Source organism: Micropterus salmoides, unplaced genomic scaffold (genome assembly GCF_014851395.1).
Source record: "Micropterus salmoides isolate LMB-PRFRI ecotype aquatic unplaced genomic scaffold, ASM1485139v1 Ms_hic_scaffold_7, whole genome shotgun sequence".
NCBI lineage: Eukaryota > Metazoa > Chordata > Actinopteri > Centrarchiformes > Centrarchidae > Micropterus > Micropterus salmoides.
The window spans coordinates 20,326,307-20,340,584 of NW_024044459.1; the positions used below are offsets into that span (position 1 = coordinate 20,326,307).

General features: G+C 39.0%; 1 protein-coding gene across 2 annotated transcripts in view; it reads left to right on the plus strand.

Moving 5' to 3' along the window:
* Positions 1-13,310, plus strand: part of oxct1a (3-oxoacid CoA transferase 1a) — a 50,785-nt gene extending 37,475 nt beyond the window's left edge. For both annotated transcript variants that reach the window (XM_038703903.1, XM_038703902.1), the window contains 2 exons: positions 12,347-12,448; positions 12,559-13,310. In XM_038703903.1, coding sequence (XP_038559831.1) covers positions 12,347-12,448; positions 12,559-12,594 — 138 coding nt within the window. In that variant the 3' untranslated portion in view covers positions 12,595-13,310. The remainder of the gene's footprint in view (positions 1-12,346; positions 12,449-12,558) is intronic.
* Positions 13,311-14,278: the final 968 nt, after the last annotated feature.

Here is a 14,278-nt window from a genome sequence, read left to right on the forward strand (position 1 = left end):
TTCAATGAGAGAGAGAGAGAGAGAGAGAGAGAGAGAGAGAGAGAGAGAGAGAGAGAGAGAGAGAGAGAGAGAGAGAGAGAGAGAGAGAGAGAGAGAGAGAGAGAGAGAGAGAGAGAGAGAGAGAGAGAGAGAGAGAGAGAGAGAGAGAGAGAGAGAGAGAGAGAGAGAGAGACTTCATCATCTGTAATTTAATTGATATAATGAGTAAGCTATGGCTGGGCCATACCCCTGGCCTGTAAAAGACCTTTGGGGGTATGTAAGGATTTTGTACCAGTGGTTTATTTAGTATTATATTTTAATAAGAGAGAGATATTTTTGGGACATATTGTACATATAAGTGAATGCCTTTGACTTTGAAGTTAAATCAACATTGTTCAAAAACAAAACATCAGTGTTTTAGTAACCCACTACACTAAACTAAATACACGTGCAATTTTAGCCTATTTAGGTGTTAAAGGCAGGAGTGGACTGGGGCAAAAATTGGCTTGGGAATTTGTCTGTGAGGCCAATCTCTGGACAAAGCATTTGTTGCGGGCTCTGGGTCTTTACCTAGACCTTTATTTCTGCATTCTTGAGGATTTCAGGCAAGTACAGTACAACATAAAATGAGCCATACATTTTCAAAACTAGAACTACACCTGTCTAGCTCTCAAGTAGAATAACCACCTAAGCTGAGCCCTTGAGTACAATAAATAGCCTACATTTAATATTAGAAGCTGTCTAAGGCCTCTAGGCCTTTGTTAAAAATAATCCACATTTGTCAAACAACATACCTTTAATAATATACTAGTCCTAGTAGTACTAGTCAGGGGGCGCCTTTACCATTAGGCAAGTTAGGCAGCAGTCGTAGTAACAGAATCGTTTCAACTAAATAGTGGCTACAGCAGGTTGAGAATTACGGGACCACATTTATCAAATCAGTAGTTTTTGTTTCATTAACCCAGAAACAGATCTGACTTGTGGTTAGTCTCTAAGATAATCAAACAAAAAACAGTAAGCCATATTAATGATGTCTCGTTAATGTCTAGTTGATAGGCTACCTGTGAGACCGTTAGCTACCTCATTTGCGACTGATGTAACGGTAGAAGTAGCAGCAGCACCAAAGCAAGTAAATTACAAGTTTATAATGTTTAGGCACTTTGCTGCACCTGCATAGAGCGACTTCTTTTTTTTCCTTAAATTTTTCAGCACCACATTTGTTTTTTTATCCATGATTTTTGAAGCACAAATTACCAAGCTAGGAGTTAGGTCCCGCACCACCCCCGTCTGGGCCAGTAACTACACACAATGGGCTAGTCAATCAATGCACATACCAATTGATTAGTTTTAACTGCAGATTTTTGTCTCTTCTTTAATTGTTCCTGGCACTCCTGATGGCCTTGGTTAAATACATAATGGTTGAGCCTATACAGTAGAGGAGCCCTGTGGGATTGTAAGGTTTCCTCCTTGTCTTTTAATCATGCAGTAATTGTGAATACACTTGATTAATTATTGTAATGCCATGCTTAATAATGGAAATGTGTTAGTGTAGCTTATCTTCAGTTCACTTCCTTCCCTGGTGATTGCAAGTTACATCTAGCTAATCATTGTGATAGATTGATATAACACATCATACAGTTACTGAGCCTTTATCCTATGACCAAAATTGCAGGTCAATACTCCTTCCATACAGTTCTTACCATCTACGCCTAATATTGTTCCTGTAATATTAATTTAGATATCTTGGTTTATTTGTTTATAGTTGAGGACTGGCTGTTCAACATACAAAGTATTACAATTTCCCACCTTCCAGTCAGGAGTGATTGACTGAAACCAAAAGTTAACTTTGGTCGTTAGTGGGTTTGCTTTCCTATTTTATCACAGCCAATCAGTTTCCTGAATATTTCAGCAAGGAGGCACGTGGCACACAGACAATGAACACAACAAAATAAAAGTCACTCACACTTTCACCGTCGATGATGGCTACCCTTCCAAGGCCCTGAGGCAGCGAAGCAGCCCCAAAGCATGATTCCCCCTCCCCCACACTTCACAGTTGGGATGAGGTTTTGATCTAGGTGTTTCCAAACAACTCAACTTTGGTTTCATCTGTTCACAGAATATTTTTCCAGTAGTGCTGTAGTCAGTACACAAAATAATTTGTTGCATCAGTGCAAACTGCATTTACCATCAACACTAGTTGGACATCCACATAAAATGTGCCAAATTGTCACTTTAAGTCATTCTTTTAACCAACAATCTCTTTTAGGGAGAGAAAAACAAGATTTTGGACAAATGCAGCCTTCCTTTGACAGGTATCCTTATTGCTCAATTGCATCTTCCTCACACACACATACAAAAACAATCACACTGCAACTGATAGATTGGTATGTTGCAACACAGTGACATGGGTGGATCAGAATTGAATTTATTCAATTAGCACTAATTCAATCAGTTGATTTCTGTAAGGAGGCTGGTTATTGATATTTCTTAATGGTTTTTATTTTATTTTTTATGATTAGAGTTGGATTTCCCTTTACTCCCATCCCTTCCTCGTGGCACTACTTGTAATGTTTTTGCTGCTTGTACAGTGATTGCACTCGTAGCTAATCTGCAGCTGTATGTCTTGGACTCTCTGGTGAAAAGCAAAAGTAAAAGACCTAAATGTGCAGTAAGGTCAAACCAGTGGTGAAGGAAGCCTTCAAGCTAAAGAAAGAGGCCTTTCAAAAAATAAAATTGACCTGATTTGGGTATGGGCAGAGTTTGGACGGTCATGGAAAAGCACTTTTTGTTGGCCTCAAAGACACTCAAAGAGAGAGGGAAGTTAGGGTCACACTGTTTTCAGCTCACTGAGGGGAGACCTCATGACCTTAACGTGGGATATTTTTGATAAACGCTACTGACATGCCCTATGTGGAGGAGTGGAGGATTTAGAGAGGAGGTCATCTAGGCAGCCAAGAAGCTTTACAGTGACCTTGAGATCCTAGTTTGAGTTCTGCATGTTGTGATGGAAGAATGTGAAAGCATTTGTTAACCTGTTGGATATGGCTCCCTTTTACAGCAATATGTTGTCATACTCATTCATGTATCATTCATGTATCAATCACATCTTTAATGGCCCAGTATTCCAGTTACAGGTGAAGCTTATCTTGTCAGAATAGTGCTTAAGATGGTGCAAGTGTAGAGTTTTCCTTTTAAAGGGACATACGCAGACTGTAAGCAAAAGTACAAGGTTGAAAAAGGACAAAAAAATTAAGATGGAGGGTAGAGGGCAGTTAGATGGAATGGAGGAAGGAGGAGTAAAGATGAGGTATAAATGCTGATTGGAGAAAATAAAACGGTGTTGGGAAGGTAAGAAAGGAACAAACATCCAGAGAGATGTTCCAGTAGCTAGTAGAGCTGGGTACTGATGCAGTTTTTGTGTCCTCTTATGTACTCGCTGTAATCCTCTGGTGTTTAGTGCCTTTGGAACTCATTCATTGAAAACATGACCCGTTAGTGTGTCCTTGGCTTCCTACCTGCCACCCCTAACCCCCCACCCACAACCCCACCCCCCATCTGTTCTTTTCTGCTCAGCTAGCTTTTGTTGTGATTGCACAACATTTCTCAGCGAGCAGATTTCTGTCAATATTTATAAAGGTTAAAGCGCTTTCTACAGCCTTGCTAACACTAGTACCACCTCCTCCTCTCCACCTTCCTTATTTCATCTCCTGCTGTTTTCCCTCCCTCTCTATCCATTAGTACTCTCTTATTGCATCCCCAGCTTTTTACTCTTTTGTAATGACTTGGATTCTTACATTCTGTCATTTGTCTTCTTTCCTCATTTCCTTTCGTCTCTATCAACACATATTTTCCTCTTATACCTCTGTACTCCTTACTTCTTTCTCGCCTCCACATCCCTCCTCCTCTACCTTATTTTTCTGATACCATGTCTATTGCCCTGCGAATTAATTAGAAAATGTTTTTTTCTTTCCGTGTGGCCCACACTAAACAGGCATAGTCCATCCCTAAATGTTGAAATTTTGAAAATTCTCTTCCTCTGACAATGTCAGTCTCTCTTTGTGATATGGAAAGGGAAAACTGAGCTTTTCAAAAATGCTGACATATGACTGTCACCTTGTCACCCTCACAGATATTGCCAAAATTCTTATACTTGGCAGCAGTGTTAAGAAGCCAACTTTTTATTACCTCCAGGTCTCTGTGATTGCTTGTTTTGAAAATCAATATACCAAACTATACAAAAAAGGTGTTGTCATCTTGACATGTTTTGCCATTTGTGTTGTCAATCAGCACAACATAGTATAGTGATTTGATTGAGGGTGTGATTGCAGTAGCTCAGGAATTACTACTAGCTTAGTTAGCTGGTAGCTTGCAAGACCACCAATTATGATTTTTATACTATGCTATTGTTGTCTTCAGAATTGGAAAGCTAGGTCAATGAAAACACCCATATTGCATATTTAGGTTTAATAAAAGAAAGAACGAGGATCCCAAACGAGGACACTAAACAAAGACCAACCACAGTATCACTGCATGTTTGCAAGATCTGCTTGCCCAATCACCCCACTCTTTAGCAAATACTGGTATTAATATTCAATATTATTGCCATTAAACACATATATGTGTGAACAGCAAACATTAAGAGACCTGGGGCCTCATGTATGAACGCTGCCTATGCACAAAAAGCTGGTTTTCACCCACACATTAATGTATAAAAATGACCGTGACGTAAGAATGTGCGGGCCATGTTGGAAACTTTTGTCTGGCTCTGTCAGTAAACTCCAAAGTACTGAAATTCACCAAATGTTTTAAAATAACTTTTCCACTCCAGTTTCTGTGTATATGTCTATGAAGTAGTCTATGAAAAACTTAATTATGTCCGCTGATACACCATAAACGTTTGATCATGTATGTGGATAATGTTTAATATCAAAATAAAGTTGAATGTGAGAGGAACAGATATGATGATGCCTCTCAAGTTTAATTACACGTCATACCACCCATTTTTACTTTATCATTTAGACATTTAAACCAGCAGTGTTATTTGTGTTTGTGCTAGTGAGCCATAGCTATTCCAAATTGCACCTTTCAATTGTAAAAGAAAAAAGCCAAGTGCCAACTCAAATCTCAAATCAATGTCCGCTAAATATTTCATCAGCCCCCGCGGAGAGGAGAGGGCCAGACTTGTATGCCCCTGACACTCATGGTCAGTGACAGCTCTCGCACAATTGCTTCACTCCATCCTCATCATCAGTCCTCATCATAATGCAGGCCATTCATAACAAAACCAACATTAAAAAAATGCATTCACCTGTCAAACCTCCATCTTCAAATGATACCCCAGGGTGGGGGATACCACTGACTGAAGCAATCATTTTGGCAAGATGTGAAGTACTCACTATGATTGCTGTAAACATTTAAATACTGCATGACACTCGTGCCTAATGCTGCATGAGCCGACAGGCATGATTTGATGTGATCGACAATATGCTTACCTTCCTACGTAAAACCCCTTTTGGGAGTAATATAATTCTGTAAAACTTGCAGAATTTTCTTTTGTTTGTGAACGAGAGAAAAATATGTGCTTTCTGATTTCTACCTCACAAGCACCTCGATGTCTGAAAACCTCTTTTCCTAGTCTTTCTTGACATCCATTTTTCTGTCAGACCATGTTTTCTTTATTTCAGCCATTGTACCGTCTGCATTGACTGCCATTGTGACACTCTGCCACTCCGTCGTTTTGCATTTGTTGCTGATCCAAGAGTTCAAACCATCAAATAAAATATTTTTTCAGTCTTTTTTGTACATGAGGCCTCTGAACATGCTGTGTTGTCGTTTCAAGACGTTTTTGCTGTGCCGATTTTTCTCATTTCAAACACCTGTTCTGTGGTTCCATATTGTATCTGAGTGAAGTTTGCCATGCCGAACCTAGTGCACCTAATAGAACAGTGGTCAAAACATATTGCATGATCAGAAATTTAGCTTTTGAAAAAGCATTGTTCATTGGCATCATTTATTACACATCACCATCTGTATATCTATATATTATTATCAATGCTTGTACTTTGTATGTGTGGGGGGATTAAAACACAAGCAGTCTTGAGGATTTTACTTTTTTGTGTATGGTTCACAGTAATTTAATTATAGTTAATGCAGTGTTTGTAGGTAATATTCAAATTAGAAATTTAATTAAGTGTGGTCTGCACCCTTGTTTTAGTTGATATTCCAAAAGCAAGGTAAAAACGAGAAAAAAAGCAGAGGCCTTCAAAAGTGCCTTTAAACTTGAAAAACAGCCAAGGCACACAATGAGACATTTCCATGAGAGGAAATGTTTTCTCCTCATTGCTTGTGTGATTCAACTTGCCTATGACAGCTTTTTGGAGTCCTACATCTGAAATTCAAGCAATAGCCTGCTCTTCTACCATGTTTCTCTATGACAACGATAATAAAGAGACAAACAATTATCTGTGCTGATCAATAAAAGTAACCATTTACAAGGCCACCTGATATTCCTAGGGCATTTGTACCACATACAATTGTTAATAATATGACAGTGTTGATGTAGTGGTCAGATAAAAATGTATTAAAGATGTAGTCTCCAGTTAATACCACAACCTAGAGGAGAGGTGCTGGGCGATGTTTCAGCTGACGTTTCTACACTGGACACAAAGCCAATTAGGGCTTATTGCCTGAAGTCAAGTGGAACCTTTTTAATCAGCAACTTACGGTTAAATTAATAAAATAAAACAGGCCAGTAGCATAATATTTGAGCTTTTTCTTCTTTATTAGCCAACAACACTGTGTATTAAATTACATGTGGGCTGTGTGGTGATCACCAGAGGAAGCAGTCAGCAGTAGAAAAAGATGGGTTATAAAGCTGCTGGCAAACAGTTCCCTTAATAAGCCTGAGAATGGCTATCCTAAATGTATTCTACACTGTTTGCTTTACATCTTTACATGATTAAAACCTCTGCTCCAACTTGTTTCTAAAATGAGAGCAGGAACTGGGGAGTTCCAAACCTGCCAAAAAATTCTTCAGTTCAAAAGTAAATTCTTGTCCCTCCACACAGACACATGCAGACATGCTGACATACACAATATATTCTCACAAACACATCATCCTTCTTCTATCGCGATGGCCAGGAAGGATGGTAATTCAGCTGTAGTCCTAAATAGTGTTGCTATGTTTTGAGACCCAGGGTGGTAGGTGTTTCCTCTGGCAGTGTCTTTTCTGCTTCTCTATACGGTTGGATCATTTTTGACACTATGTTGCCGTTTCTTTTCTCTTAAACACAGTTCCCCTGTTTACAAGCTTGCTCGCTTGCAGCAGTGTCTTTTGAAATGATGGATTGTGATCATTTTTTTGTTCATGATTTGTGCAATGAGTAAATCACATCACTTTTGTGACCCCTGGTGCTTGAGTTTCTGCCATGACGATAGTCTACATACTAATTCTGTCAGTATTTTGTCTTGTCAAATTATTTCGAGAATTATTTAAGTAAAAAAAGCATTGCCCCCTCATTCACTAATGAAGTAGAACGACTCCTGAATTATTCACTCATCATAATGGGCCCAGAAAAGTGTTACCTGTGGCTTTTTCCATAATGACAGCAGTGCCAATGACAGCAATTATTATTCCAGCAGCAAAGTGGAATTCTTTTATGGTTCTTCCTAGGGCTGTACCAAATGTCATTTTTTTGCATTTGACGCTTCTATTGAAGTTTTCAGGCAAGGTTCATATTTAACATAATCACCCTAGTTTTTAGGGGCCAGGCATGCAAAACAGCAAGGCAAGGAACTCTATTGAAATCAGTCAGATTCAAAAAGTAGTAGTGATAAAAGTGATACTGTAGCAGACACCATGAAAGTTATCAAAGTGAAATTCACAGGGGAGGTATAGACTGGTGCACACACCTCAGATGCAAAACATTACATCTCCAGGTGGCGCTATAACAAAGGTAAGTGTGATTTGGCCAGTAACTCCCGCATACTGCGTTGCACTTTAAAAAATCTGATATTCGCACATTCCCTGAATTGTGCTGCATCTCGTGATAAAGACCATAATCCATTTCCGCAGATAATTTGTTACCCCTGCAAAATCTGAGTCCGATCTGTTTAAAGAGGTGGTATTATGCTCATTTCCAGGTTTAAAATCATATTTAGGGATTGTACAAGAACAGGTTTACATGGTTTAATTTTCAAAAAACACCATATTTTCTTTCATACTGCACATTGCTACAGCTCCTCTTTTCACCCTGTGTTGAAGGCTTCGTTTTAGCTATGGAGTGATACATCTTGTCTCTAAATGATCTTTGTTGGGAGTTGCACATGCGCAGATCCTAGTTGAGGACTACTAGCCAATCAGAAGCAGAGAAGGGCAGGTCAGCGAGAAGCCCGTAAACAGCTTTGATTCAGCTGTAGGCTACATGTTGCCGACCAGCTTGGCAACATGGACTGGAGCAAGAGTTTCAGAGTGGTGAGTTATTAATCTTTAACAAAAGTATTTTTCATCCATAAAGTTTTAACTGAGCTCTGTCTCCACATCACAGTAACAACTTTGTCTATTGAGTGTCTGGAGGGTAGCTAGTGTGGAAGGGAGAGGAGGTGTGTGCTGCAGCTCAGTGTTTTTCCACCGTTGTTTTTGAGGGCATGTCGGAGTAGCCCCTTGGTGAGCGTTATATGACGTGAATTTAGCTTTCATCCCTGTGACATCACAGGGATGAAAGGGAACTACAAACTACAAACCAGCTGTTTTCAGGCAGTTCAGAGCAGTGTTTTCTGTGGGAGATGGGAACTCCCTTTGGGGGGTGGACTTTGGGCTTTTTCACTTTGCAAACCTATTACATGCTCAAAAAAGGTATATAACTCAATAAAGGAGAGGGGAAAAGCCAAAAAGCATAATACCACCTGTTTAAAACTTTGCATGAAGAATCAATGGACCCTCGAGATCAAAAGTTATACAAAGAATTTTCATATTCAAAATGACGTGCAAGTTATAAAGAAACAACTTCCTCTAGGTTGCAACAACACAGGAAGTCATATCTTCACAGAGGTCTCACTGATTAACATGAACCTTGGGCCAGTACTTTCCCGTGCCCCATTGAGGCTATGTGCATGCCAATGGGCTACTAGAGCTACAAAAGAAGTCATGGCACCACATAGGTCTGTCCGATTAACAAGAAACCTGGGGAGGTCCCCTGCCACACTGAGAATTGGCGCAAGATTTGGAACCAATCAGCCTTGAAAAATCATGAAATATGCTAAAATAATTTTTCTACTGTTTTTCAACTGAATCTTTTCAAATCGCTGTGCTGCTCTCCAACTGCAATATCATCACGTCCGTACTACTGCCGGTCCATCTTTCTTCGCAAACAGTTTTTTAACCCCAGTGAAAATATTGTTTTTGAAAGGCTAAATGTCAGCAAATGGACTTTTGGACAATCCTACATAGGCACCACCACTTGAATCTAATTCTACAAATAGCATAATACTAATAATATTAGTGTAGCTTAATCTTCAATTGCAGGGTGGAAGCATTTTAAAGTGTCAGAGAAAGACGCAAAAATTGCTGTTTGCAGACACTGTTCTGCTGAATTGTCTCCTAGCACATCCACTTCATCTGTGGCTGACTTCTTAGAAAAGGCAACATTCAAGAGTCCTACCTGAAGAGAGGCTATGAAGCCTTCATGTCTCACGATACGAGAACCACATACAACATTATTTATCCAATTGGGTCGCAATTGATGAATGTAGCGCAAGGATACACATGTGACAACGTCCGGTTTTCAAAATAAGATGTCTATACAGTATGGAAATAAGATTAATTGGATTATATTCACAGAAAGTATAAAACATATTACATGTGTCCATTAAAAGTAAATGGACACATGTCATTTACTTTAAAATGAGAAAAACCTTGTTCAGTATTCGGTATCGGTATTCGGTTGTATCATTATATTCGGTTTCAGCTTCTGCCAAGAATTTTCATTCCGGTGCATCCCTAAGTACAGCACTAGACCTGTTGTGAGTTTTTGTTTGAACACACCTCAAAATATGCTTCTTGCTTCTTAAGCTTTGATGTTATTTTGTTGGAGGGTAAAAAGTGTATTATTTACTCCCATCTTTTTATTATATTCACATTTGTCTGGAGCATTAAGTGGTCTGAGTGATGATGGCTTATTGTTGTTACATGACATTCAGCCTACTTCTCGTTAGACAACACATGAGGTAGACAGCAGCTTCTTAATGACTAACTTGCATCAATCTGGTTAATGATGGTGGTGACTTTGACTGTGAAGAAAGGTGACTCAACAGTTTCACAACAAAAAGGCTGCTTGCAAATGGAGGCTCAGATTGCTTTTCAGTACAAAGTGTGGATATCAGAAACTACCTTACTAAATAGCAAATTTCTTTATTTTTTTTACCCAGACCATTTTGTGCCTCGGCCTTGTGCATTTTAAAGCAGAGTATGTCAAACTGTGAGCTCACATTGACGTTACATTGCCCTTGCGCAATGTTGTCGCACCTATATCACCTACAAATGGCACATTTTGACAAATCTTTCATTGTCCTTCATTACTTGCGACATGTGTCATGATTACAGATGCATGTCAGTGTCTGTGTTATCCATAGACCCTTGTTCCTTGTGACATTCTGTCTTGCTATATTGGAGTGAGATATCTGCCTCCTGCCCTGTCACTGTGTGCGTGGTCCTAATGAGCTGAGAGTCCTGACGGGCTTTGCCTGGATGTGACTGTGGCTTAGCATGCAAGTCCCTGCTGAGAGAAGCAACAGGATGCTCACCTCAGTGTGCCTGGCCTTTCTTCATAAAATATTTTTTGCATTGTGTGCATAAAGGAATAAATATATCACTCCAGATTCAGTTTTAAACGGCTATTGTATAATCTGTACTGAATGTACACATACCTAACTTGTTATGTCAGACTTGTCAAGTGTCAAGTCTGTTAACTGATAATATCTTCAGATTCAATTTGAAAAACCAACTTTCACAGATATTCGTGGCAATATCAAGCTAGGCAGTTATCCAATTTATTGATAAAGAAAGAGAATAACTTGCAGTAGGTACCTGAGAATCACAGTGTAACTGAAAGCAGTTTACTTGTTTAGACTTAGTCAACCTTACCACACTTAGTGAACTGCCAAACTGGCACTTCTTTATTGCTTTTAGTAAAAAAAAAAAACTACTTACAAAATTTCTACTGCTATCTGGATTGTGGAAACTCTGATACAAACTCTAAAACAATCCTCCAAAAGACAGTTTCCAACATGTTTACGCTTAAAATATATCCAAATCCTTAGGCAACCAATGTAAGAAACGACAAGATTGCCACAGAAAATTACAGGGTTTGGGATAATTATTCTCTAAATGTGCGGGGATCCATGCAAAAAGATAAGCTAAGCCAAAACCAAAACGCGTTTGTTCTGTCCAAAGTGTCGTCATCTTGTCCCAAACTATGTCACCCTGATGTTGCGGCTTTAAGAGGTAATAATAGGGTTGCCTGAAGGTACTCTACATGCATTAGTGTATGAGATTGATTTGCTACTTTTCAGAAGACGGAACATTTCTTTAGATACATTTCCAGCATTTGTGGGACTATGGACCTTCAGTGTAAATGACAGGTTTGGCAATATTCTTCTTGGCAATTTACAGAAAGCCTCCACCTTCCGGTCTCTGCTACAGCACCAGTGCCTTCAGCCATATATAGCATTTCATTATTAATGATGAAAACTCTGGGGGCCTCATTTATAAAGTTTTTTACATTTGAATTCAGAACAACTTCTCACAATGTAGTGTTGTGGAAGTATGATCACAAGTATACAAATGCCAAATTAACCACAGAAACTCACAATGCTAATTTGAACCATGTCAGCATAATTGATAGATGACTGTCAGCTGTGCTATCTGAAAAGATACTTCACCCTCTACCCAACATTTTACATTTCAACTTCATTATTGTTAATTAAATTGTTAAACTGTTAAAAGTAGTGCAACGATTATAACGTAATTGCTCACTACTTTGTAGTGGTCCAGAGAGTTGAGGACCACTCTCTGAGGCCTTTCATGGATGTGTCACCAATAATTGCAGCTATTGTGTCATCTGTGGGTGACACTGAAGTGTGTATGTGTGTGTGGGGGGGGGGGTCACTTTGAAAATTGAGGCCCCCACGTCCTTGTCTGTGACCCCAGTGACTGCACATCATAGGGTTCAAGCCCATCTATTAAGGAGAGACTCATTGTCACCATTTTGTCTATGTCACCTCATCCATACCATCTGTCTTTTTCTAAACATCTCATCCCTTTTTTTCTTTCCCTCCCTCCCTCTCTTTTTGCCCTGTTTCTGTTCACCAGGCTGTGTTTGATGTAGATAAGACGAAAGGCCTGACTCTGATAGAAGTGTGGGATGGGCTCACTCCTGAGGATATCAAGGCATGCACTGGCACAGATTTTGATGTAAGTAACATAACAGTTTGGCTACCAGCACGATATTTCATTTTCTAACTTCAAGTATCATAGCCATGAGACCTCTCTTTCTTCCTTGTGATCTGTCGTGTGTCTTCTAGGTATCTCCCAACCTGAAGCCCATGCAGCAAATCTAGAGAAGCTTACAATGAATCTGAGAAATGTTTTTGTTTGTATGTTTTTTTGGGGGGGTTTGTGACAACCTCTCTTTCATTTCTCTGTGGTAAACAGCTGGTGATTTAGCAGCCTTCGACTGGTCAGATAAGCTTACAAAACAAATGATTGGTTCAGTTCCCTGGTAATCAGCATGCAAATATCAGAAGGATTTGGTCCTCACTAATATTAACTGAATGGGGTTAATTGGAGTCAACATCTGATCTGATTGGACAAATGATTGGGGAACATTACATTGTTGCCTTTTGCACCATTAAGTTATTCATTTTTACTAATGTTTGTGCATAACTTGAACGTGGATCATATTTACTGTTGATCAATAAGTAACTGTAACAGGATATAGAGAGCTGAAATGTAATGAATTTAGAGAACAAATGTGTGCTGTAGGTCAAGTGATTTGTTGTTCAGCACAGTATTTTTCAAGTAACAAATGCCCTTGGATTATAGATGTTTTTCTCCATTTGGAAAATGTAGAAGTAAAAATAAGGGTCTGACTGTAACGTGTTGTTAATGATTACCTCTGCCTTTTTTTTCTCTCAGCATCATATATGTCAGAGTTGGTGGGAATACCAAACATTTCAGCCAAAAAACGTGAAGCATTAACATTTTTTACTCAGACATTTGTGGTCCGCTTGCCTTTGTATATAAAATAAAATACAATGTTGCTTGCTGAGGGGAACGAGTGCCAGTATATTATTTCTTTTCTCTATATCTTATGATTTCTGGATATAACTTAAATACCAATTGTTGCTGGCTTCTGCGTTCATTCAAATTATTCCGCTCTTCAAAACACACAATGATTAAAAGCAAATGACTGATTTGAGAGTGATGGCTTCTGACACTACAGGTTAGACTTTTCTATATATGGATGGTGCACTTGCATTGACATTCTTGATGTGATTTCTCCACTCGTGTAGAGAGGCGCTGCTATTACCTGAGGGCTGTTACATAACTGGAGAATTCAGCCAGTGGGCTTTTGGGTTCAAGAAGATCAACTGGATTGGATCATCAAGCAGAAAAATGGAAGAAAGTGACGGGCTGTTGCCACCGGCTGTTGATGTTAATCCAGCACATCCCTTCATGACTCAAACTAGAGTGTTACCCTATAAGCCTACATTTTTAACCTATTTCTCATACTATTACAGAAATGCAATGAAAAAGGAATTTGAGAAGTGTTAGGCTTTTACACAAACAAATAGGTTCAAACATAAGCAGTGCTATAACTCATTAGAAATGACAACATTAAAACAAGTAACTGCACTTTGCCTTGAATAGGTATAGTGCATACTGAGGACAACATGTGCAGAATAGAAGTATATTTATTGCACATGGTGGCTGCCGTGGTGGCAAGCTACCTGGAATATTGTTTGTAAACTCCTTTAACTTATGTGAGAGCTTTACCAAACTTAAAGGTCCAGTGTGTAATATTTAAGAGGATCTATTGACAGAAATACAAAATAATATACATAACTAGGTTTTCTGTGGTGTATAAAGATCTTAACATAATAAACTGTTATGTTTTTATTATCTTAGAATGAGCCATTTCTATCTACATACAGCACGGGTCCTCTTACACAGACATTGCCATGTTGCTCCGGCATGTTTTAACAGTAGCCCATCTTGTAGCCTTGTGATTTCTGAAAGTTT